The 25,675-nt window shown below is 37.9% G+C and overlaps 1 protein-coding gene across 2 annotated transcripts in view; it reads left to right on the top strand.

The window, feature by feature from the left end:
* The window catches only part of ADGRA3 (adhesion G protein-coupled receptor A3), a 130,411-nt gene extending 106,881 nt beyond the window's left edge, over window positions 1-23,530 (top strand). For both annotated transcript variants that reach the window (XM_025385981.1, XM_025385979.1), the window contains exons 15-19: window positions 8,114-8,238; window positions 9,379-9,502; window positions 18,251-18,396; window positions 21,721-21,816; window positions 21,957-23,530. In XM_025385981.1, coding sequence (XP_025241766.1) covers window positions 8,114-8,238; window positions 9,379-9,502; window positions 18,251-18,396; window positions 21,721-21,816; window positions 21,957-23,199 — 1,734 coding nt within the window. In that variant the 3' untranslated portion in view covers window positions 23,200-23,530. The remainder of the gene's footprint in view (window positions 1-8,113; window positions 8,239-9,378; window positions 9,503-18,250; window positions 18,397-21,720; window positions 21,817-21,956) is intronic.
* Window positions 23,531-25,675: the final 2,145 nt, after the last annotated feature.

The raw sequence follows: 25,675 nt of genomic DNA, 5'->3' as shown, positions 1-25,675 counted from the left end.
AGTATTTTCTCATTCAGATTTTGAGTATAAAATAAACTGTGATGTACTGAGGAGAAATAATATTCAACATTGTCAGAAATTTATATAATAGTTAAGAAAAAATTGAGCAAAATAAATGAAACACAAAACATACACAAAAATGCATTTTATAAGCCTTCGCTATAATATTGCACCCTGTGAAACTTTTATTTTTATTTAATCTAATGCCAGTTTAAAGCATCTATTTTTGAACTTCCTAGCTGTTCTTCTAAACTATTTAAATTAGTATAATCCTTTTTATGGAAGGAATAAGCTATTCTTTTATCTTTCAGACTTTTAATCTCTTAAAAAATGTAATACACAATTCTTTAAAGCTAAAATACGGTGGTACTAAGATTTTTTTTCTATTTATTTTCAAAGACTTTTTCCTTTTCTTAAATGTAACTGTGCCATCTAGGGGCAGCAAAGAAAAATGTATTTGAAATTGTTGACAAAATTAAAGTTACTGCATGGGAGTTAGTTGCTAATAAAACATAAAGAAAAAGTTAATGAAATCATACACACTTTTAAGTAGTTAAAGTTACGTTTAGGATTGAAGAAATAGCTTTTAGAAATTAGAAAGCAAATTAGAAAGCATTATCTTTTTTCTTTATATTAAGCTTTTAAAAATTGATAAAAATCCTATTTTTCTTGAATACCATCTTAATATATCATTTTATATGGCAAGTCTAAATTCCTGTCTTGGGATATAGTCCATAAAACTTTCCTTTATCTGATTTTAAGAGTTTTGAATTTTGAAAAAATGAGACATAAATAATATACTTGTTCATAAGTCTGAGTTTACTAAGGTCTCACTGGGAACCAGAAAAAAAAATTAAGCAGAAATTAGGTTTGCTTGAATGATATGATCTGAAATAGCCAGGTGGGGCAAGAAGATTCACAGGAGCTGGTGTCTGTAGGAAAAACAAAGAAAACTGAATAGAAAGTGGGGTAATGATTAGGTTCAAACTATGTAGTACTTAATACTTTAATCACTAGTGATGAAGATAAGGTAATTTATATACATTGATTCCTTTTTTGTTACTGTGTTCAGCTAAAATATGAAACTAGAGAGCATTCATTCATTTTTCTAGTGATTCTTTTACATTTGTTTATATAAAACATGCTGAATACCATCTTAATATGTCATTTTATAGATTAGAATGGCATTCAAAGCAACTTTGATATCATTTATTCTGTAACAACAGAGATGCTAGTGATGTTTTTGTTTAAATAGTTTTAAAAGAAGTACTATAATCACGTGGATGTAATGTTTTATTTATTTCTACACATTAACATACAGTGAAGGCTGGAAGTCCTCCCCATCTCTCACATCACATTGATAAGTAACTACTATTTGTTTGTCACATATTGTTAAGGAGACCCTCGTGTTTATGGAAAAAAAATGAATATATGTTCCTATTTTTGTTGCATTTTTGCACAAAGGTTGCATGCTACATACACTGTCCTAAACCATGCTTTTTTCTATAGAGCAACATATCTTAACTATGATGGTGATGATGTATCTTAAAGAAGAGGATGATGATGGTGGTAGTGGTGACCAATCTTTATTAAGTATTTATGTGTCAGCCACTCTTCTGATGTCTTTATATACATTCAGTTACTCAGCTCTTATGACAGCCTCATGAGGTATAAGTACTGTCATCACCCCCATTGTACAAATGTGGAAACTGAGGCACAGAGCGGTTAAATGCCATGCTCACAAAGCTAGTGTTGGTAATGGGATTTGAATTCACAGTCTCATTTTGGAATCTGTGTTAATAATCCCTCTGCTAAGTCTCCTTTCTGAAATCCTCTCAAATCAATATACGAGTTTCCTCATTCTCTCTTGTCTCTGAATATTATGTTTCTACCATAATTTATTTAGATATTTCTCCATTGTGTTTGTTTCTAGTGGTTTGTACAGTGTCGTTTCACACATTTAGTTGAGCATCTGTGGGACAAATTCTCTGAAGTGGAATTGATAATCAAAGGGACCAACTGGGTTTCCTTTTTCATTAAATTGAGGTATTTAGCAAAGTGCACAAATACTGGTTATATTTTTACAAAAGAATGTATAAGAACAAGATTTGTACTAGAGTGCTGGACAGTGCTCCTGTGCTTCTCTCTAGTCAGTTCCTGCCACCATCTCCAGATACCACCCTTTTGACGGGTCTTACCGTAGATAAGTTTGGCCTGTTTTTAGACTTTAGTTGTGTAGTATGTACGCTTGTGTCTGTTTCTTTCTTATCATTACAGGGATGGGATTTATCTTCATTTTTGCATTTAGCAGCAGTTTATTCTTTCCCATTGCTGTGTAGTAGTCCATTGTATCAATATGCCAAAGTTTGTTCGTTTTATCATTGATAGCCATTTCTGTTTCTAGGTTTTGGGTGTCAAGAAAAAGCTGCTGTGAGTACTCATGTATATGTTTTATGATGGACATGTACACTCAGGAGTGAAATTGCTGGGTTGTAGGCTTTCCATGTGTTTAGCTTTAAGTAGCTAAATCCATGCAGTTGACCAAAGTTGTTCTATTGGTTTGTGGTCTCAATGGTAATGAGAGTTCCAGGTACTCTACATTTTTGCCATGCTGGGAATTGTCAATCTTCAGTTTTAGTCTTCTAGTATTGTGATATATCATTCTAGTTTTAATTTGCATTTCTCTGGGCACTATTGATGTTGAGCACTTCTTTAGCTTTATATTGGCAGTTTGGGTATCCCCTTTTCCTGACGTTCCTTGCTCAAGTCTTGCCTATTTTTAATTTTGTTGTCTTTCATTTTTTAAATTATGTATAGGACTTCTTAATATGGCTTCTGAATGTGAGCTCCCTGTTGGATTTATGTGTTGCGTATATCTTCTCCCAGTTCATGCCTTTTTTTCCTCAATATTGTCTTTTTATGAAGACAGTTTCTTAATTTTTCTGAAGTACAGTTTCTTCGTCGTTGTGTTGTTTTAGTTAATGCTGTTTAAGAAATCTTTTTATACCCCAAGATTATGAAGATCTTCCTTTTTGTTTTCTTCAAGAAGCTTTAATATGTTTTACCTTTTATATTTAGTTCCATAATTTGACTGGAATTGATTTTTTGTTGATGATGTGAGGTAGGGAGAATAAAATCTTTAAATTTGTATTCTTTGTTCCTTAGTGGGAAAATGCAACATAGATGTAAGTCATAGTCCTCTTTTTAAATTTTTATTTGTTTTTTTACATTTCTGATTTCAGATCTATTTTAAAATTTTAATGGTAAACTCTTATTATAATGCTTTATACCCTGACACACAGGATGCCCTGATACATTTTCTTTGGATTCCTTTCCATTGTTCAGATCCTGGTGAATTTAGACAATTGCTTATTTTAATTATTCTTATTGATACAGTGATAATTATGGAAAACTTCTACTGATTTTATATTCAGTAATTCTCAGGCCTGAAGTAACAATTGTAAATATATGAATCTCTGTCAAGTAAACAGTTTTAAAAACTTTTTCCTTTGATTTGAGTCCTTAGTAATGATCATCTTTGTGATTTTTAACATACTTTTGATGTTTAATTTCTCTGCATTTGTTCAGCTAACTTCTGTGGAGAACTTTATTTTTCACTTCCTGGCTTAGTTATTAAAGTTTGTACCGAGTAGAAGAGTAACTAAGATTATGTTTAGTGATGGACTCTGGTCATGTGGGTGCCGGAGGGCAGAGTCATTTTCTATTTTATTTATTACTGTGTTGCAAATGTGAGCAACAGTTTTACTTTTTCTACTCAAAGGTGTCTCATACTACTATTTTTATATAGTGTGTTTAGTAATGTTTTCGTTGTTATCGTAAAGCTTGTATTTATTTACTACCATAATTGAAAATAATTTGATTCAGGTTTCTGCTTTCTCTCTCTCATTGTAGAGCTTTAACTTGTTTACTGTCCTGGTATTCTAAAATTCTCAATTGCCATAAATATTTTTATATTCTTTTGGATTGCCCAATCTAGCCAGATCTTTTTAAAGGTGGGAAAGCTAATAATAGCTTTTAAATTTTTCAGTAGTTCTGTTTTACATGGTTAATACTACCTGCATAATAGCTCGGATTTGCCTCTTGGCCCTCAAAGTCTACAATATTTACTGTCTGGCCCTTTATGCTATACTTTTCCTTAGGTTCATTCTTCAGCAGGAAACCTGTTTGCATTTGGGCAGGTCAAAAATGCTCTTGTGGGATTAATAACAGAATAATAAGGAACTGAAACAACTCAACATACAAAAATTTTTTGATTTAAGAAATGGGCAAACGATCAGACTAGATATCCTGAAAAGAAGACATATAGATGACCAACAGGTGTATGAAAAAATTTCACCATTGCTAGTCATCAGGAAAATACAAATCAAAACCACAGTAAGATATCTTACCCCAGTTAAATGGTTTGTGTCAAAAAGACAAAAAATAACAGAATGTGGAGAAGAGATCTCTTATACATTGTTGATGGGAATGTAAATGAATGCAACAATTTTAGAAAATAGTTTGTAAGTTTCTTAAAAAACTAAAATAGAGCCACCGTATGATCCAGCAACTTCCCTGCTGACTATATATTCAAAAGAAAGGAAATCAGTGTATTGAAGAGATACTTGTGCTCACATTTACTGCAGCACTATTCATGATAGCCAAGATATACAGTCAACCTAAGTGTCCATTAGTCCATCAACAGAGGAATGGGTAAAGAAAATGTGGTATATATACACTGAGGAGTACTACTCAGTCATAAAAAAAGGATGAAATCTTGTCATTTGCAGCAACATGGATGAGCCTGGAAGTTATTTTGTTAAGTGAAGTAAGCCAGGTACAGAATGACAAATAGTGCATGTTTTCACTCATATGTGGGAGCTGAAAATGTTGACCTTATGGAGATAGAAAGGAAAATGGAAAATACCAGAGGCTGGGAAGGAAAGGGTCTAGGAAGAGAGAGTGAAGTAAGGTTGGTTAATGAGTACCGAAGTACAGATAAAAGGAATAAATTCTGGGGTTTGATAATGGCAGGGTGACTATAGTTATCAATAATCTATTGCATATTTATTGCATATTTCATATTTCCCAATTTGATTTGGTCATTACACATTATATGTATAGACCAAAATATTACATGTATGCCATAAATATATACAATTATTATGTATCAACAAAAACATGTTGAGAAAAAAATGCCCCTGTAGAAGCAATGCCCTGTATGACCAGTGACAGAGGTACTCATACCTTTGTTCGGTCATTGTTGCCTTCTGTTTCAACATCTAGTTTCTTTTTCATTCTGTGTCACATTAGTTTGACTTTTGAAAAATAGCAATTTCTTTTTATTTTAATTTTATTGTTAATTATTTTTAGAAACAGGGTCTCCCTCTGTCGCCCAGGCTGGAGTGCAGTGGCGCAGTCTCAGCTCACTGCAGCCTCAAACCTGGCTCAAGTGATCTTCCTACCTCAGCCTCCCAAGTAGCTGGGGTTACAGGCGCGTGCCAACATGCCCAGTTAATGTTTTTTTTTTTTTGAGAAGTGGGATCTTACTATGTTGCTCAGGCTGGTTTCAAGCTCCTGGCCTCAAGCAATCCTCCTGCCTTGGGCCCCTCAAAACTCTGAAATTATAGGCCTGAGTCACTGTGCCTGGCCAAAAATAACTGATTTCTTTTAAACTTGAATGCCATATAGAGTATATTTTGAGAACTAAATTGACTCTTAGTCGAATGTTTTTTTCGATGATATCCAGCTCCCCATATAGTTACTCTCTGCCAAGGACTATGGAAGGCACTTTTACCGCCTTTCTTCTACCCCTTCTCCAGCCCCCTTGAGATGATTAGAGGAGTCTTCATTTTATAGTGAGGTAATTGCCTCAAGTCTTATAGCTGGTAAGTGGCAGCGTGTTACTGAACATTTCCTGCAGTAATCTAAAGCAGGCAGTGCGCAAAAGGAGATGAGAAGCTAAACTAGATATTGAAAGTTTATCCTCAGTTATTAGTTCTGTACTGGAATAGAAGCTTTTCATTGAAATTGGAGGAAAATATGTCTGTTCTCACTAGCATCTAACTGTTTTTCATTATTCCAACATTTCTTTGAATTTCCTTGCTGATATTCTGGACTTTTAACAGAATGCAACTATTTTGAGGCCATGATTACAGGTTAGTGTTATGGGCATCTCACAAAGGCAGATTGCTCAGAATTGGTCCTAATAGGCTTTTCTCTGGTCTTTTCCCTTTTGTGTACCTAATTTACAGACTGCAGGGCCTCCAAGGGCTGGAGCTGTCTTGTGTCTATCCCTGTATATCCATTACTTGGCACTGTGCCTGGCCATGGTGGACACTCAGTATTTGTCAAGTAAATGGGTGAATTGTAAGTTGGAGGCTCATCGTAGTATAGTTGAGTAGTCTAGCTGGAATTCAGTTTCCTGTGTTCTCATCTCTGCTTCCCTCTTACTGTGATTTTTGTCATTAACTGTTCAGCAGTTGATAAGGTGAGGGGTTTGTTAGGCGTCCTGATACCGTCTTTTTAGATTTGTAATTGTAGATTGTGAACTTCTGATTCTTCCCTGGGAAAATTTGCCCCTTCCCTTCCTACTCTATTGAGGTCATCTTCCATTTCCTTGTCTGGTTGTCACTTATTCGCTTCCTTTTTTTTTTAATCTAGCTTTTTTGTTTCAGATATTTTATTAATAAGAGCTTCCCAATTGGAGTTTTATCCACTGTGGGCTCCTTCCCTTATTCAGTAGTCACTTTTTAGCTTTTTAAGAGTCAGTGCAGAAAGAGAATTTACTGAAGGGATCTGGTAAACCTACAGCTTTGACTCTTACAACCCCAGTTATCTGGCATGGTGGCCAGGATGGACGTGTCTTTCCAACTTGCTTTGGTCTTTATAAGAGAGTAGCATTAAGATGCCAATTGTTGCATTTAAGAGAGGCAGTGTCTGCATTGTGTTTGGGAGCAAGGACCTGGCAGCCAAGCTCCTTTGAATCTAATCCTTAGGGCACGTAACTTTTCTGTACCCCAGTTTTATAACATATAAAATGGGGCTAATAACACTTCCTCCTACAGTTATGGTGCTGGACACAGTCAGTGCCTGGATTGTTCACAGTCAATGCCTGTAAATGTTCTATAAGTGATGTGTTGTTATTGCTTATTTATTTTTTTAAATTATTTTTTTTTTTGGAGAAAGGGTCTCACTGTGTGGCCCAGGCTGGAGTGCATTGGTGCTGTCTTGGCTCACTGCAGCCTTGACCTCCTGGGCTCAAGTGATCCTCCCACCTCAGCCTACCGAGTAGCTGGGACTATATGCGCACACCACTAGGCCTGGCTAATTTTTAAAAATATGTATTTTGTAGAGATGCGATCTCCCGGTGTTGCCCAGGATGGTCTCGAACTCCTGAGCTCAAGCCTTCTACCCATCTCAGCCTCCTACAGTGCTGGGATTACAGGTGCGAGCCACTGTGTTCGGCCATTTATTGATTTTTGAGCTCTTACAGGGCTCTTCCTCTTTGCTGCCATAACTGTGCTTTACTTATCTTCATCAAACATTGTTACGATCCGATTGTAGACCCCTGTGATTTTTCACCTCTTCAGGGACAGGAACCATGTCTTATCGTTATGTCTCCAATGCCTTTGCAGTGTTTGGTCCATTTGTATTTGGGGAACTTGAAGTTGAACTTGACCACGGATAGAGAGGTGTCTTTGGGGTTTGTAGCCTCAGAGATACTGCTTTCATTGTGTCTGATCAGCTAGTGAATATGCAGAGTGATAACTGGGCTTAAAGGGCATTGAAAAGGATGAAGTCTGGTTATGCTTTCTGAATTGCCCAAATGTAGGGGGCTGATTTCTCTTTTACCCTCATAGCAGAGTCAACATTTCAATTTATAAAGTAGGTGGTCCAGTGTAAAACGAGGGTATGCCGTAAGCAGTTAACACAACAGAAGTTAGGAAGGCAAAGTGTTAGGAAAATAGCGTGAAACATTAGTCTGAATAAAATAAAGAGACATAAGGGCCAGAGTTTTTGTTTATTGATGTGTTTTTGTCACTCAAAAAAATCTCAGCAGTTAAATGTGGAGAGAAGTGCTGCTAGAATGAATCTTTCTTTTTGCCCTCAGGATTTGACAGGATCTGAACTATACACCCAGGCGGCCAGCCTCCTGCATCCTGTGGTTTATACTACTGCTATCATTCTCCTCTTATGTCTCTTAGCCGTCATTGTCAGTTACATATACCATCACAGGTAAGAAATACATCTCGACAAAATAGATCTGCGGACTTTGATTTGAAGGACTTTATTTCACATTTAATTAGAATAAAATTGAGTTTGTTATCATCCTGTATTTCCAAAGTAAGGATAATTACTTTAGAATATATACATGCCTTATTCATTTCGTGCCATTAGAGACATAAATAATTAGTATTTGAGATGATAAATTCAGTTTTTACAGCATCCAGTCAGTTTGCTGGGTTTGTATCTAGAAAAGAATATGGGAAATATGTATTGCAGACTGTGCGGTGGGTCACAGGGGCAATAGGATGTAAAGTGAGGCAGAAGTTTCTTACCTGCAGAGTTACGGGGTACCTCTAGGTATCAGACTGTATTATTACTATTATTTTATGACTTTTTGCCTATTATAATATTCTTTATTTTATAGATGGCATTTTTAAGAAAGTTTGTGGCATTTAAGCTTGGGATATGTTTTTTGTTCATTGGAGGCAAAGCTATAGAAACTTTTATTTTGTGGTAGGAAATAATGAACTAAAAGGATTTGCTAAGCAGATATTCACCTTCCAAAACGTTTTGCTAGAATGTATTTTCCTGTTTAAGCTAGAAGTGTATGGCATTTCTTGACCTTTAGTTAAGAAACAAAAGGAGATTTTGATATATATAAAAAAGAAAGACTTCAGCATTTTATTATGAAAGTCCAGGAGGAAATGCATTGAGTATTTAGACCCGTGCCAGTGGGTCAAAAAAAGACCCGTTGGCACGTTGCAGAAATCTCTAGGTAGCCAAGCAGGTAATCCAGTCATCTTAAGACATCATAGTAACAAAAGCTCATGCGTTTCTTATTGTGGAGAATTTCTTTAGCATTTAGTGGGTGCAGTGGTTCTATAAATGGCTTTTTGTTTTTAAGTGCGTAAAGTTAAATGTTAAGAAACTAGTTCAGGTTAAATGATTTCTCAGATCTGTGTGTGTGTGTGTGTGTGTGTGTGTGTGTGTGTGTGTCTGGTAGTATATATTTGTGAAATAAAGTGTTTAAATATCAAATATTTAACTTTTGCCTTTGATGAAGTTGGAATTAACTTAAGATGAACATCATAGTTTCCTCCTTCATATGTACTAGCCTGAATATTAATATTTTCTCTCTTTTTTAAACAGTTTGATTAGAATCAGCCTCAAGAGCTGGCACATGCTTGTGAACTTGTGCTTTCATATTTTCCTAACCTGTGTGGTCTTTGTGGGAGGAATCACCCAGACCAGGAATGCCAGCGTCTGCCAAGCAGTAAGTCAGAGTGAAAAACCGAAATGGAAAAAATTACTGGTATTAGAAAATACTTTCATTAACTATAAAAAGAAAAAATCATTCTTTAACACCTTTTCTTTAGCTGATTAAAGTTAAATTTAATGTCTATCACAAATAATTTGCCAGTATACTTCCCTGTTTTAAATTACCATTTTGCAACTGAATATATAACTTAAACAGCTCATCCCTTTATCATTGGGAATTTAGTGTTACATGTTATGGCTGTTATTACAATGCCTATTATTTATTTTTAAAATGTATGAAATTCTGACTTTGGCTGAAAGAGAAGTGACATTTTCTGATAGTAGAACTTTAAAAATGATTTTATGTGTTGACGAAAATGTAACAATTAGAAAAAGAGTTAATCATAAAGATATAAAAATGACACTAGGTTAGATAAATGTAAAGAATTAAAAAATATCTTACTCTTAGTTTCCAATAAGTTATTACATATGTAGCCTTAATGAACAGTTTTCTTGCAGCATAAATATAAAAATGGAAATTCTTCAATCTATGAATAGAAAATACGTAAAATTTTATTTCTGTGTTTGTATATTGTTTTTCACATGCATGATAGCAAGAAGTATAACGTGGTAATTGAAAGTTCAGGCTGCCTGGATTTGGATTTCAGTTTACTATTTGTCAGCTGTGTTTCTATGGGCTATCTGTTTAACTTTTTTTTTTTCCTTTAAAACTGTAATTAAAAAAATATATAACATGTGATCTCTGTAAACAAATTGTTCACTGTACAGTACAGTATTGTCACCTGTAAGCACAACATTGTACAGCAGATACCTAGAACTTCTCATCTTGTATGATTAAAACTCGGTATGCATTGAACAACAACCCCTTTTTTCTTCTCCCCCAATCTTATGGCAATCACCTTTCTCTTCTTGGCTTCTATGAGTTTGACTACTTCAGATACCTCATATAAGTGGAATCATGCAGTATTTGTCCTTCTTTGACTGACTTATTTCATTTAGCATACTGTTTCAAGGTTCATCTATGTTTGTGAATACGATTTTCCTCTTTTTTATGGCTGGGTAATATTCCATTGTATGCAGAGACCACATTTTTTTTATCTGTTTGTTGTTGGTGGACATACAAGTTGTTTCTGTCTCTTGGCTACTGTGATTAATGCTTCAGGGAACGCAAGAGTGCACGTATCTCTTTGAGATGTTGATTTTAATGTGTAATCCTTCTGTGTCTCAGTTTTCTCACCTATAAATTAGAAATGATAATCAAGTCGTTGGATGATGTAATTATTTATGTTAAAAAACTAAAGTAATTTACACAAGTTATTAGAATTAATAGGAAAGTTTAGCAAAGAGCGACTGCTAGTATGCAGGAATACAACTATGAGAAAACATAATGAGAAGGTAGCATTTACATAGTGTCAAAGACTATCAAGTACCTAGAAATAATGAAAGATGTTCAAGATTTATGGGTAAAATTAAAATATGTATGAAAGAAGACGTAAATAAATGGAAAGATATAATAGGTCAAAGGATAGGAAGACTTAATATCAGCGATATGGCAATTCCTTTTAAGATTAATCTGTAGAATTTTTTATGAAACTCAATAAGATGATTTTTAAATTTATGTGAAAATAAATGGCCAAAGAAAGACAAGACACTAATGAAAAAGAGGAGCAGAGCCGGAAGACTGTCTTCTAGTCATCAGGGTTTATGCGGCTATGGAAATGAAACCAGTGTGGTATTAGCGGTAGGCAGAGATAAATTGGCCAATGGGATAGAATAGAGTCCAGAGGCAGACCCGCGGGAACTTTGACATACAGCAGAAGGGACGTGCCTTGTCAGCTGGGGAAGAGAGACCACCATTCAGTAAATGGAGCTGGAGAAAATCCATTTGGAAAACGATTAAACTGGGTCTATACCTCATGCCACATTAAAAAAAAGTCAACTCCAGGTGGTTTAAAGACTTACATATCCAAGCCAAAATCTTAAAATCCTTTTAAAAAAAGTTGGAGACCTTAAGATAAGGAAGGCCAATAAGACAGTGAAAGGCATTCACTAGAAAAAAAGTAATTTTGACTAAAAAAAAGAACTTGTGTTTATCAAGAGTCCTTAAAAAAGCTGAAAAGATAAGTTACAAATTGGAGGAATCTATTTGCAATCCATACAACTAATAGCATTCGAGTGAAAAATATATCAGTAACTATAGTCAGTGAGAACACCACAACAAGTCAGAAGAAAAAGTAGCAGGAGAATGGACAAGCATGTCGTAGAAGAGCGAACACACAGGTCCCGCACATGTGTGCAGAAATGTTCAACAGCATATGGGGGTCATGGAGATGCCAATGAAGACGATTAGTTACCATTTTATGCCTTATCCATCAGCAAAAATTGAGCCTGACGATGCCAAGTCTTGATGAACATGTGGACCCACAGGATCCTTTTACATAGTTGGTGGGAATGTAAGTGGACGTCCCCTGCGAGGCGTTGCCTTCTATGATTATGTGTTCATGTACCCTGGAACCCAACAGGCCCACTCCTGTACTCAGAGAGTAACCTTGCCTGTGTGCACATGAGTTATGAGCATGGATATGAATATTCATTGCAGCACTATACACAATATCAAAAACCTGGAAGCAACCCAAATACCCAACACAGAGAGAGTGAACAAACAAACCCTATGGTATTATACCAGAGTCAGAAGCAATGAATTACAGCAATGCAGAGTAGCACAAATTAGTTTTAAGTGAAGAGGTGAAAAGTAAGTCCTATAAATTAACATTCACCATATTGTTTTTTTTTTAAATAAAGGTAAAAATCACTAAAATAAACAGTTCACTTTTAACAAAAAATAGGTGCAATAAAACTATAAAACAGAAAGCAAGGGAGTGATGAACAGAGGATGTAGGGTGGATGATACAGAGGATATAACAGGGGGATAGTTACCTCTGATGAGGGGGTCATATGATTAGATACAGGTTATTGACAGGGTCCTACCTTGTGTCTTGCTGGTAGATTCTTAGGTACTTATACTGTTAATAATAACTAATTAAATACAGGCAGGTTGTGCTGGGCCCACCCATTAGACTGTGTCATGATACTGTGGCTTATGATTAATCCAATATTGTATATCTGTGATCCAGTTTGAAATGTGTGTATGTAAGAATTATTGAGAGGATTAAATGACTCATACATCTCAAGAGTACCAGGCATATACTAACTGTTCAATAAATGTTACCTGTTACCACTATTATGTTAGTGTTATTGATGAAATTACCTCTCATCTGTGTGATATATTTTTGTTTGAGGCTATTACTACACATCTGTAAACAAACTGCCTACAAGAAGTCAGATGATGGGTCTCAGATTAACTCCATCCATGTTTAGAAGATAGCTCCTCTGTGTTCTCAGTCATGTGGCTGACTCCCAGTTACCTTGCAGGTCTCACTTTATCGTTACTGTTTCAGAGATTCTGTCCCTGTACCTGTATTATTCGTTTTCACGCTGCTAATAAAGACATACCTGAGACTGGGTAGTTGATAAAAGGAATGAGGTTTAATTGACCCACAGATCCACATGGCTGAGGAGACCTCACAATCATGGTGGCAGGCAAAGGAAGAGCAAACTCATGTCTTTTGTGGCAGCAGGCAAGAGAGAGCATGGGCAGGGGAACTCCCCTTTGTAAAACCATCAAATCTTGTGAAAGTTATTCACTATCGCAAGAACAGCTTGGGAAAGACCCACACTCGTGATTCAGTTACTTCCTACCCAGTCCCTCCCACGACAGATGAGAATTATGGGAGCTACACTTCAAGATTTGGGTGGGGACACAACTAAACCATATCAGGTCCTTACTAAAATTCCATGCTGCCTATGAAACTTTATGATTTCCTATTTACTATCTCTGACCTGTAAGCTCTCCCTGGACTCCAAGCTCTATAAGCGTAAGAATTATAGTAGTTGGTTCACTGGTGCTTATCCAGGGACCAGCACAAGGCCTGACCCATAGTAGGTGCTGAGCAAAAGTTTACTGGGTGAATGAACAACAAGAAGCCTCTGTTTGCACATTAGAACGCATTCAATCCTGGAGCCATTTTGACTCTATTAGAAGAGTACTCAGCACACATTGGCGATAAAGGTCTTCATTGTATCTAAAAGTATTCATTGATTTCATGAAGCAGACACATAAATTTATTTCACTAAGGAAATGAATGGAAAGAGGCCGTTGTAAAGATGACTGCCTTTCATTGTCCTGAGTGGAATTTTCTATTGTTTCTAAATGGAAAAAGGAATTGCAGTGAGTTTTTAAGGCTTCAAGAACAAGTGCCATTAAAGGTTTACAAAAGAAAAGGGAAAGGCAAGTCTAGACGTGTCACTGTCGTTCTCTTCTGTGTTTATAATGTGTTTCCCTTCGATGAAAGGCATAGCATCATTCTTATGTTTCTGACTCAGACATTCCTTGCTTCACTTTGTCATTGTCATTCTCAATTCAGGTAATCACCAGCTCAGAGCGCAGTGGTAGAATGCAAAACGGACTAGCCTAGGATTCCAGATCCTAGTAGCTAGGTTCTAATTTTGTGTCCGCCAGAACAGCTTACGTTAATAGTCTCTTAACCTAGTAGGGACTTTATGTTTCTTCTATAAAATGGGTCAGGCTAGTTCAATGTTTGTTAAGGTTCTTCCCTCTCAAAAACTGAGCCCTCACGTGTACATGTTGTTATGTGCAGTTTGTATTTGTACATAATCCATGTAGTTTTGTCTTTGTTACCTCTCTTTGTGAGCTCACGTATTTTATGAAGAGCATGAATGGGTTGTAATGTAGTTTCTTCCCACACAGTGATTGATTGAGGTTATTAAAGGTGCTACCCACCAGGTACTTCTCACTCTGGTTCCTAAATTCGTTTCAGGTAAGACCTTAGGTGCTTTCTATGACCTTTTGCTAAAGATGCTGAAGTTCCAGAACTAAGAAGTTGAGTGCCGAAGTCAAGAGCATCAACTCAAGTCTGGAAGGGATCTGTGTTTTGGTTCATGATACACCGCCAAATAATTGGTCATTAATTTTTTTGGTCCTTGGTTTTCTTAGCTATGCTGTAAAAGGATTCAGCTGGATCTTATCTAAGATACCTTGTTGCTCCACCAATCCATGATTGAATTTATTAAATATCATGCCAGCCGCCCTTGTTAGGTGCCCTTGAGATCTGTTATTTAGAGGATTGCTGCAGTGGCACAAGAGATGTATTTGGAAAAATCTAGTCAGTGAATATTAAGACCATTCTACTTGTCAACTACTGTGCATGTGTTATGTCTTAACTTTCGTATTAACCCTAGGAGGTAGTTTTTCTTTGTGTATTTTATAACTATATAAACTGAATCCTAGGCAACTGAAATAACTTTCCCCAAGTCACTAGGACCATTAGGTGGCAGAGGCATGATTCAAATGCTAGTCGGTTTGATTCTGAGTGCCTCTCAGCCCCTATTACTGTGCTTTAGTACTTAGTAGTGGGTAGCATAGGAGAGTAGAAAGGGCAAGGGCTTTGGAACCATCTAACTTCAGTTTGAATCACAGCCATGTTACTGACTGTGTAATCTCTGGTGGATGACTTCTCTCAGTCTTAGTCTCTGTTTTTGTATCTTAAGGTTAACACTGACCTAATGGTGATGATAAAAGGATGAAGTGAAATCACATGCAAGAATACATTTTTGGATACATAGCAGGCACTTATTAATGGAAGCTGTTAAAATTTTAATTGTTTATGTATTCATTGTATGCTTGTATTCATCTTAAAGTTTTTCTTTTGCACAGCTGCCGTGCATGTTGCATGGTTGTAGTCTTATTTGTGGTTAAGTGAATGCTAGTTTGTGAGAGTTTATAGTTGGATAACAAACATACAGAGTGAAACTTTTTAGGATAATTATTTTATACCCATTTTACAACTTTGAAAATTTGTGTCCCAAGGCAAGGTGGCTTTCTTGAATAATAATCTACTGCATTTAACTAATTATTCACATGCTCTATGAATTAGATTACTCCTAGACAATTTACAGAATTGCTATGTGCATCTCTGATTTATTTGGAAGAAAATGTGGTAACAAGGTTATATTTCGTGTAGATGAAGTGTCAGATGGAGAATACAATAGGAAATACTATGTTCCAAAAGATAGGAAAATCTTTCGTACTAGGTTGTAATCACTCTTTTTTTTTTGAATCTTGTAGAATATTTAGTGATTTGCTGTCACGACTGTGTTAATAGATGTCATCATACCCCTAAAATTCCACTAGTAATAATCAGGCTTCAGTATCTTTAAGAGTATTAGAAATGCCGTAGAAAACACTTCAGTGACTAAAGATGGGTTTTGTTCCCTATAGAAAATTCTTTGTGTGACACCTCCTATGTCGAAGTTACTTTTAACCTTTTGTATTTTAAAGCCCTGTCTCATTCTTTTGACCTTTGTGTCAGAGACACCCCCAGCAATAGTAGAGTTGACCATTTTGAATCAATATCTGATTTGTTTTGAATTTACTGGTTTCTGTGCATCAAATTCATTTATTCTATTTTTACTTAAAATATTTGGTATGACTTTAGACAGCTCAAAGGGTTATTTTATGCTCTCTGTTCCACTTCTGTCTATAAATTTTGCTTTCACAGTGCAGTCAGCAAAACTAATGGGAACCACGAAGCCACTTTTCTCTTTAAGAAGATCATTTCTGACGTTTGTAGTTGGGCCAGACGTGATCCCTTCTCCCAGCACCTCAGAGCCATTGCAAAGTTTACCTGGAGAGGAACCACCCTGGCTTTCCCCTGCAAAATAAGATTTGGGCTTTCAGGTCACCAAGTTTTTGCTGCAGATTTGTTCTCATTAAAATAAACTCTGGACAGCGGTCCATGCTTTTATAATTGACCTCTGATTTTCTTGAGGTTGGAGAGGCATCCCTTTAGAATGACAGAATTTTTTCTTGGAATTTCATTAATGGAATTTTACCTGTAATAATTTTTTTTTTTTTTTTTTGAGACAGAGTCTCGCAGTGTCGCCCAGGCTGGAGTGCAGTGGCGCAATCTCGGCTCACTGCAAACTCCACCTTCCGGGTTCACGCCATTCTCCTGCCTCAGCCTCCCCAGTAGCTGGGACTACAGGCGCCCGCCACCACGCCCGGCTAATTTTTTGTATTTTTAGTAGAGACCGTGTTTCACCGTGTTAGCCAGGATGTTCTTGATCTCCTGACCTCATGATCTGCCCGCCTTGGCCTCCCAAAGTGCTGGGATTACAGGCATGAGCCACCGCGCCCGGCCTTACCTGTAATTATATTAAAAAGCAATGATTAAAAAAAGAGAGCAAGTTACTGGTTAAGAAAGCTGGATTATGTCCTTGATACTCCAGTGACATATGACATTTACTTTTCTTAAACTAAAATGTAAGCCTCTTTCATTTCCTCACATCTTCATCTAGAATTTCATCCTCAACTACGGTTCCTTCATATACAGGTCATGTGATAAACAGAAACTTCAGTGTATATCATTTGCATATATTGCAGTTATCGTATACTTACTGAGCACCTATTATATCCCAGGTATTGTGTCCATTCAGTTCCTACGAAACCCCCAGAGGTGGTGATTAATAATTTTCCACTATTAAATTGAGGAAAGTTAATTTCAGAGAGCTTGCGTTATTTCCTCAAAATCACATTCTTAATAAGTAATATAGTTATTTCTGCTAATTGCTTGTCACGTATAGGAGATTTGCTAAATGCTTAATGTGGACAATTTTACTTAACCTCATAGTACTTTTATATTATTCTTGGTTCTCAAGTGAGGAAGCCAACACTTTAGGTCTTACGTGACCTAAAGGTCTTATGTGACTTTGCTGAGGTCACCCAGCAGGTAAGAGGTGAATACCAGTTTAAAAATCAAGGGAAATTTCATTTCTGAGTTCGCCCTCTTAACCATCAATATATTATTATATTGCTTTGTGACTGCTACAATGTATAAAAGCTCTGAATTATATCTCAGGTATCTTACTCTGGAACTTATTCTGTGTGTGCTGTGGCTTTCGCCCTGTAGTTACCTGTGCCCTCTATATATTCCTCCTTAAAAAGAATGTTAGAAAATGAACTCTAAGCCGGGCATGGTGGCTCACGCCTGTAATCCCAGCACTTTGGGAGGCTGAGGTGGATGGATCACCGAAGGTCAGGAGTTCGAGACCAGCCTGGCCAACATAGTAAAACCCTGTCTCTACTAAAAATACAAAAATTAGCCAGGCGTGGTGGCACGTACCTGTAGTCTCAGCTACTCAGTAGTCTGAGGCAGGAGAATCACTTGAACCCAGGAGGCAGAGGTTGCAGTGAGCCGAGATCATACTGCAGCACTCTAGCCTGGGTGACAGAGTGAGGCTCTGTCTCAAAAAAAAAAAAAAGAAAATGAACGCTAATGTATAATGTCACACCTATGAAAAACACACCTTTGGTTTAATGTCCAGGAGCCAGTTCTGTCCTATATTAAGGGTCATCTTGGGTATAAATGGTAGCTTGTGGGCTTCCTAGAGCCAATTGTCGGTTTGTGTATTTGAGGAACGTGATTCCCTGTCATGCGTCTGTTAGAACGTGGTGTTGCCTTAGCAGGCAACAGAGTTGATTATTAAGATAGGCCTTCCTGCTGCTTTCAAATCAGACTTCTGAAACTTACTTACCAATTTTGAGATAAGCCGTAGTAGGAACTTTTTTTTTCTTAGTTTATGCATTCTTTGATCTTCCTTGTAGGTTGGGATAATTCTTCACTATTCCACCCTTGCCACAGTACTATGGGTAGGAGTGACAGCTCGAAATATCTACAAACAAGTCACTAAAAAAGCTAAAAGATGCCAGGATCCTGATGAACCACCACCCCCACCAAGACCAATGCTCAGGTATCTCCTATCTTTGTTGTATTATCTTAAGGGTCAATTAAGTGTTTTGTCTGCTTTCATTGAAGCATAATCATAAATTATAACAAAATTGCTGAGTGAATTTTGGGAAGTAAAAGAACGGACTTGTACGCAGGACCTGCCTGGTTTTGAAAATGACTTTGGCTTTGAAAATAACTTAGGCATCCTTCCAGCAGCGAGTCCTCAGTCAACTTCTGTACCCTCTTTGAGCCTTCCAAGATCATCTCAGAAGTGGGGCTGATTCTCCCATCCTTGAGTTGTGAGGAATAAATGAGTAAATGGGCAAAGCACTTACGGTGGGATCGGCCATGTCATAGGCCCTGTGAAACTGTCAGCTGTTTTTATTTCCTTGAGGTCATAATCTCAAGTATGTATCAATTTAATTATTCTGTGCAAAGGACAAAAAGACTTGTAATATGTCTTTCCTATCCGTCGTAATATGAAAAATGGTAAATGAATGATCATGCTGGATGAGTAAAATCTATCAGTGATGACCAAGCCTGTTGAATGTCTGATATGTCACTGGCCCTGGGCCAGGGATTTAGAGAAGACCCCCTTGCCCTTTGGGAGTTTATAGTCTGCAGGAGGAGACAGGCATGAGCACTGACTGCGCTGTGTGAGAAGCATAGTGGAGATGAGTTATTTGAAAATGTAAAGCAAGAAGCCATTAATTTTGGGGGTGGGGGGTTATTAGGAAATGCCGGGCCACTGGCATGAACCTTACTGTGATCAGGACAAAGTGTAAAAGTGAAGAGTGAGCTGAGGAAACCTTGAGGAGTGCAGTTTGGCTGGAACCTCAGGTGTTTGGTGTCAAGTAGCAGGAATTCAGGATGAAAGCTGGCTTTGAGTCCTCTGTGGGTCCTATTTAAAATGTGGGCAGCCACTGAAGACTTTTAACTAAGGGAGTGGCCTGACACAGTGTCCTTTTAGAAGGTAGCTATCGCTCTAGTATGGAGTACAAATCAGAATCCCCAAGAATAAGGAATTCTGCTGAGGTTATTAGGGTAGCCCCCATGAAGACCAGAACAGTGTCATGGAGAACAGAGAGGAGGTTTGAGAGGCTTGAAGCAGTTTCTCTAGGACTGATGTCCAGCTGGATTTAAGAGATGTGTGAGGGAGAGAAATTTGAAGAAGACTGTGAGTTGTCTATTCTAGCTTGACAGAGGGTGTTTCCATCAACTGAGAAATAAGATAGGAAAAGCAGAAAGGGCAGGTGGGTGGGGGAGACGTGGAGAGGGGAAACGGGGTGGTAGGCTCATCAATACTTTCTTGTGGAATGTTTACATTTTTAGAAGTCCAGGGCTCAGCAGAGAGGACAAGCTAGAGATTGTCTAGGAGGAGCAGGAGACATTTCTTTATGTTATTCATTATCATTGAAGCCATGATAATGAATAGGATCTCCCAGGGGGAAGTTAAGAAAAGATTGATACTTGGACCATATTAGTGTTTAATAGATGGGTTGTAGAAAAAAATCACTGGATTTTTGGCTACAGAAAGAGAACACCCGAGGCCATGGAAGATTTGGGGGAGAGTGGTTCCGTGTTTGACAAGGAGCAGCAGGGGTGCTCGGTGGCCCCAGAGTTAAATTGTAGGATGAGATTTGACACCTCCCTCACTTCTATTAAGAGAAATGAGAGATGATGGTGTTTGGCTCAGACACTTGGGAATCTGAAACTTGGGAACCTTAAGGAGCTGTTCCTTCCCTGTAAGGTTCTGAGAACAAAGATATAGAGTTAAAGAAAAGGCAGCTTGGGCTTCAAACTCTTTGCAGTCCCCAAATGACACACAAGTATCCTCTTTGCATTAGACTGCTCAAGCTCTGCCCTCTAACCCTGCTTTCCCCATATCCTTTAGCTTAAGGAAGCCTGGGCAACACTGCCGTCTGGAGGGTGGGACACGGGATTTGCCCGTGAGACTCATCTGACTCCACAGAGGACATTTTTAGCATCATGGTAGTAAGTGGGTACAGCCAACAATAAGGTGATAAAGGCAAGGAAGTCGTGGTACTAGTGTTTGCAGAAGGAAGAGAGAAAAGAAATGGTAGTTCAAGGAAAGTTTTAGAAGGTGGGGAAACTTGAATATGTGTGTGTGTGTGTGTGTGTGTGTATAGGCTGGAAATATAGGCTATATATATAGGCTGGAACTAGGCTGGAAACTTGAAAAAAAATGTATGTATAGGCTGGAAATAAGCAATACAGAAGATTTTAAAGATGCAAAATAGGGTTATTTGATAACAAGAAGACCAGGGGTTTGGTGACGTTCAAAGAAGAGTCACAGGGTGATAGGGCCCAAGATTAATTTTGGAAATAATGCTTTCTTTTCGGGTAAGAAGCAGATGTGAATTAGTATAGCAGGAAGAAGGGGAAGGTCACATATTATTGGCATCTCTCTAATCTGTGGAATGGAAGGCAGAGTTACAGTTTTATAGGGTAATTAGTTTTCTTTTCAGCAGTACTAACATCATGTTAAAGGATTTTAGTAACTAGGTACGACGAAGGAACAATATATGGACAAATGTATCAGATACTGCCTTTATCCACCCAATGCAAGATTTGGGGCTATGTCTCAGGAAGGAGCAAATGCAAAATTAAGATTGACTCACCCAGGAGTATCTATCCTGGACGGAAATTTCTTTTTCAGAGAGATCAAGGAGCTCAGAGATGACCACAAAATTTTTCTTTGTAGGACCAGTCACTGCTCTGTTTCAATCAGCTTTTATTGCACCATCATTTCCCTTGCTGTCCCCTGCTGCTCTGTGGAAAAGGGGTCAGGTAGGGCCTCTGCACTAGTGAAGCTGCTGGGATCCAGATACCCTCCTTACCTCAATCTCAGTGGACTGGGGATGAGATACACAGCAGTGGGCAGTCCTGGGACATGCAGGCTGAGCTGAACATTAATCAGTAATTAATATGTCGTTACATTTTTTGTATGAACTGTGGCACTTTCCAATTCACCGGCTGAATCTAAAGGAAGCCAGTTCCCTCCCCACACACACACAAAAAGCTGAAATCCTACCTGCAGGCACGGAGTGTTACTTTGCGTGGCCACAAGGTGGCAGAAGCTGATCAGCGTTCCTCTACTCGGAAACTCACTAGACCTGTGCTTTAAAACAAGAAATCTAAAAAACAAAACAAAAACACATTACTGCTAATAAATCAGCCTCCCGAACTAAACTCTCAGCTTATTATTGGAATAAAAATAATAGGTAATCTTCAGGGAATGACTTTTGAAGTACTGAGATGTTATGATAGATAATATGTTAAAAAGCGGAGTGATGAGTGGTTTTTCTGTGGTTCCTCCTTCCAGATTTTACCTGATTGGCGGTGGTATCCCTATCATTGTCTGCGGCATAACCGCAGCAGCGAACATTAAGAATTATGGCAGTCGGCCAAATGCACCCTAGTGAGTATTTTATATTCTCTGTGTATTTGACCCAGTTGTTTCTCTTTTAAGTAGTTTCTAGGCATTATAGGTGATTGCAGTTTCTTAAATAACGTGTTGAAACATGAGGCATCGATCTGGTTTACCATATTCTTTTCCAGTTGCTGGATGGCGTGGGAACCCTCCTTGGGAGCCTTCTACGGGCCAGCCAGCTTCATCACTTTTGTAAACTGCATGTACTTTCTGAGCATATTTATTCAGTTGAAAAGACACCCTGAGCGCAAATATGAGCTTAAGGAGCCCACGGAGGAGCAACAGAGATTGGCAGCCAATGAAAATGGAGAAATAAATCATCAGGATTCAATGTCTTTGTCTCTGATTTCTACATCAGCCTTGGAAAATGAGCACACTTTTCATTCTCAGCTTTTGGGGGCCAGCCTTACTTTGCTCTTATATGTTGCATTGTGGATGTTTGGGGCTTTGGCTGTTTCTTTGTATTACCCTTTGGACTTGGTGTTTAGCTTCGTTTTTGGAGCCACATGTTTAAGCTTCAGTGCGTTCTTCATGGTCCACCATTGTGTTAATAGGGAGGACGTTAGACTTGCGTGGATCATGACTTGCTGCCCAGGACGGAGCTCGTATTCAGTACAAGTCAATGTCCAGCCCCCCAACTCCAGCGGCACAAATGGAGAGGCGTCCAAGTGCGCCAATAGCAGTGCGGAGTCTTCATGCACAAACAAAAGTGCTTCAAGCTTCAAAAATTCCTCCCAGGGCTGCAAGTTAACAAACTTACAGGCGGCTGCAGCTCAGTGCCATGCCAATTCTTTACCTTTGAACTCCACCCCTCAACTTGATAATAGTCTGACAGAACATTCGATGGACAACGATATTAAAATGCACGTGGCTCCTTTAGAAGTTCAGTTTCGAACAAATGTGCACTCAAGCCGCCACCATAAAAACAGAAGTAAAGGACACCGGGCAAGCCGACTCACAGTCCTGAGAGAATATGCCTACGATGTCCCAACGAGCGTGGAAGGAAGCGTGCAGAACGGCTTACCTAAAAGCCGGCTGGGCAATCACGAAGGACACTCAAGGAGCCGAAGAGCTTATTTAGCCTACAGAGAGAGACAGTACAACCCACCCCAGCAAGACAGCAGTGATGCTTGTAGCACACTTCCCAAAAGCAGCAGAAATTTCGAAAAGCCAGTTTCAACCAGTAGTAAAAAAGATGCGTTAAGGAAGCCAGCTGTGGTTGAACTTGAAAATCAGCAGAAATCTTATGGCCTTAACTTGGCCATTCAGAATGGACCAATTAAAAGCACTGGGCCGGAGGGATCCTTGCTGGGTACCGATAGCACTGGCAATGTTAGGACTGGACTGTGGAAACACGAAACTACTGTGTAACGTTGCTGGGCTTCCTAGGCAGAAATTCATAGAAACTGTGATATTCACATTCCTTCAAGCTATGAACATTTAAAAACTGTTTACAGCCACCATAGGGATTCAAAAGAATTTGGAATAAACTTTGAAGTTTTGGATTTTACTTACTTTTATCCCCAAAGTGTTGCTATGTTTTAGGATCTGAAATAAAATCTTTCTAAAACATTGTTTTCGTTGTCAAAGCACCAACAGGACATTTTGGGATCTGAAATGTAATTTCTTGGAATCTGTACTTTGTACTTAACATTTCAGGCTTGTATTTAATATAATAAATAGGTGTTTGTTATTGTGTCAATCTGTTATTTTTATATTTTACAATACAAGCATTTAGTTCTATTTTAATGAAATTAGCGGTTTGGGGTAGTTTAACTAGAGTTACACAGAAGTCAGTTATATATATATTGCTTGGTTAAGTGTATTGATTTTGGCATATAAATCAAAGTGATTTTTGGGTTGCTGTATTTTATAAGTCTAGTTTTAATGCTACCAGGTTTTAAAAGGATCTCTCAGGATGTTTTTTGAAAATGGAAATGCCTAAAAAATTCCCTACGTTGCATTAATTTTGCATTATTCCTTGGATCCTATTAATACTATTTTCAACATGGTTGTGGCCTTTTCATTGCTTTATATTTGGGCTTAAGTTTCTTACTGTTTTTGGTGGGGCCAGGTAGGGGTGATTACTGCACAAAAGTTATTCTTGAATGCAAATGGAGAGCTACCATTTAAGGTTCACATTCTTCAATATTGGCTCTTATGTTGACTTTTATTTTGTACTTAAAAGATGAAGTTCCTTAGATTCATGCTGAAGTATTGATTAAATCCCACTCCAAAATTCTAAAAACAGCTGTGCTGCAAAAGTTCTCACTCACTGGTCTTCGCTACACTACAGCCTAACCCATCTCACTGGGATTCTCAGTTCCCTCGTATGCAAGACAATGTCTGCAACATTGACACAGCTTTGATCTCTTTGCAGCGGAAGTCTAAAGGTTTGAATCAGATCGGATTCAAAAATACATATTCAAGAAATGCTAAAAAGAGTCAAGCCGTTTAGCTTAATAAACTTTAAATTCTGAGAGATTAACTGCTTATGTACAGAGAATGATTCTCTGAGCCATCATGAGATTACCCATTCTAGTGTAAATGTTCACTTTTCACTGGGTTACTGCATTAGAAATGTTATTTTGCTTGACAATAATAAAAGCGATAGTTTTAAGCCTTTTAGGTTTGAGTCTTAGAGACGTTCTTTTCTGGAGGGGGAAATAAAGTAACCAGTGGATAGATTTGGAAATACTTCCTGGTTTATGGTCTCCTGGTAAATTGATATATTATGTACCAGATGGTGTTTGGAAATGACAAAGATAAGCTAATAAGAAATGGAGTGAATAATTCTTATTTATCACCGTTTTTTTATTTGCTCAGTGTTTAACCTGTTTGACCTGCTGGTCAGCTGTACCTAGGGAGGTAACTTTCTTCTTCTTTTTCCTACCTCTGCAAAGGAAGTGAGGAATTTTCCTTCCCGGAAGATGTTGCCCATTCAGAAAACATGTACTCATTTCAACATGCCTTATTTTAGGTAACAGACGAGGTGCTGGGGGTGGGGAAGGACTGGAAAGGAAATCAAACACTTGGAAGACGATGAAGATTCCACTGAAAATGTTCAAGGGGATTTTGTTCCTCATAGCGTGGAGAGTGATGAACGATCCCTTACTCATCCTTAGTATTTCAATTCGATTTTTGATATTTGTATATAGGAAGTGAGTAATGTATTCCCTCCACCTTTGTCATTTATGATTTATAACTGAGATTCTCTATTTTTCATAGAATTGTAAACTGTCAAATGTTTCAGTTTTCTTAGAGATCACAGCATGATCATTTTCCTAATTTAAGAAATTTGACAAGATCCAAAGAATTCCTGACTTGCTGGACATGCTGGCAGGTTATACCATGCCCACGGCTAGAACCATGTTTGCCAGTGTGGAGGCCACCGTGCTTGGCAACACATTTCATTGCTTTTACAGTGTTTATTATCTATAATTGTATCAGACTTTATTCTTATCCTAGTTGTTTTGAGTGTTTAGTTTCATAATAAGGTATAGTTGGTTATATTCTACTTAAGGAAGCATTTATGATTCTTTTATTTCATGACTTTTTTTTAAGAGTTGAGGTCTCACTCTGTCGCCTAGAATGGAGTGCAGTGGGGATCATGGTACACCGTAACCTCGAGCTCTTGGGGTCAAGCGATCCTCCCACTTCAGCCTCCTGAGTAGCTAGAATTACAGGAACAAGCCAGCAGCCTGGCTATTTTTCTTTTTATTTTTGTAGAGATGGGTCTCGCTGTGTTGCCCTGACTGGTCTCAAACTCCTGGCCTCAGGTGATCCTCCCACCCTTGCTTCCCAAAGTGTTGAGATTATAGGTATGAGCCACTGAGCCCAGCCAAAA

Source organism: Theropithecus gelada, chromosome 5 (genome assembly GCF_003255815.1).
Source record: "Theropithecus gelada isolate Dixy chromosome 5, Tgel_1.0, whole genome shotgun sequence".
NCBI lineage: Eukaryota > Metazoa > Chordata > Mammalia > Primates > Cercopithecidae > Theropithecus > Theropithecus gelada.
The sequence above is the reverse complement of the archived record's forward strand: the minus strand, read 5'-3'. Positions and strand labels throughout refer to the sequence as shown.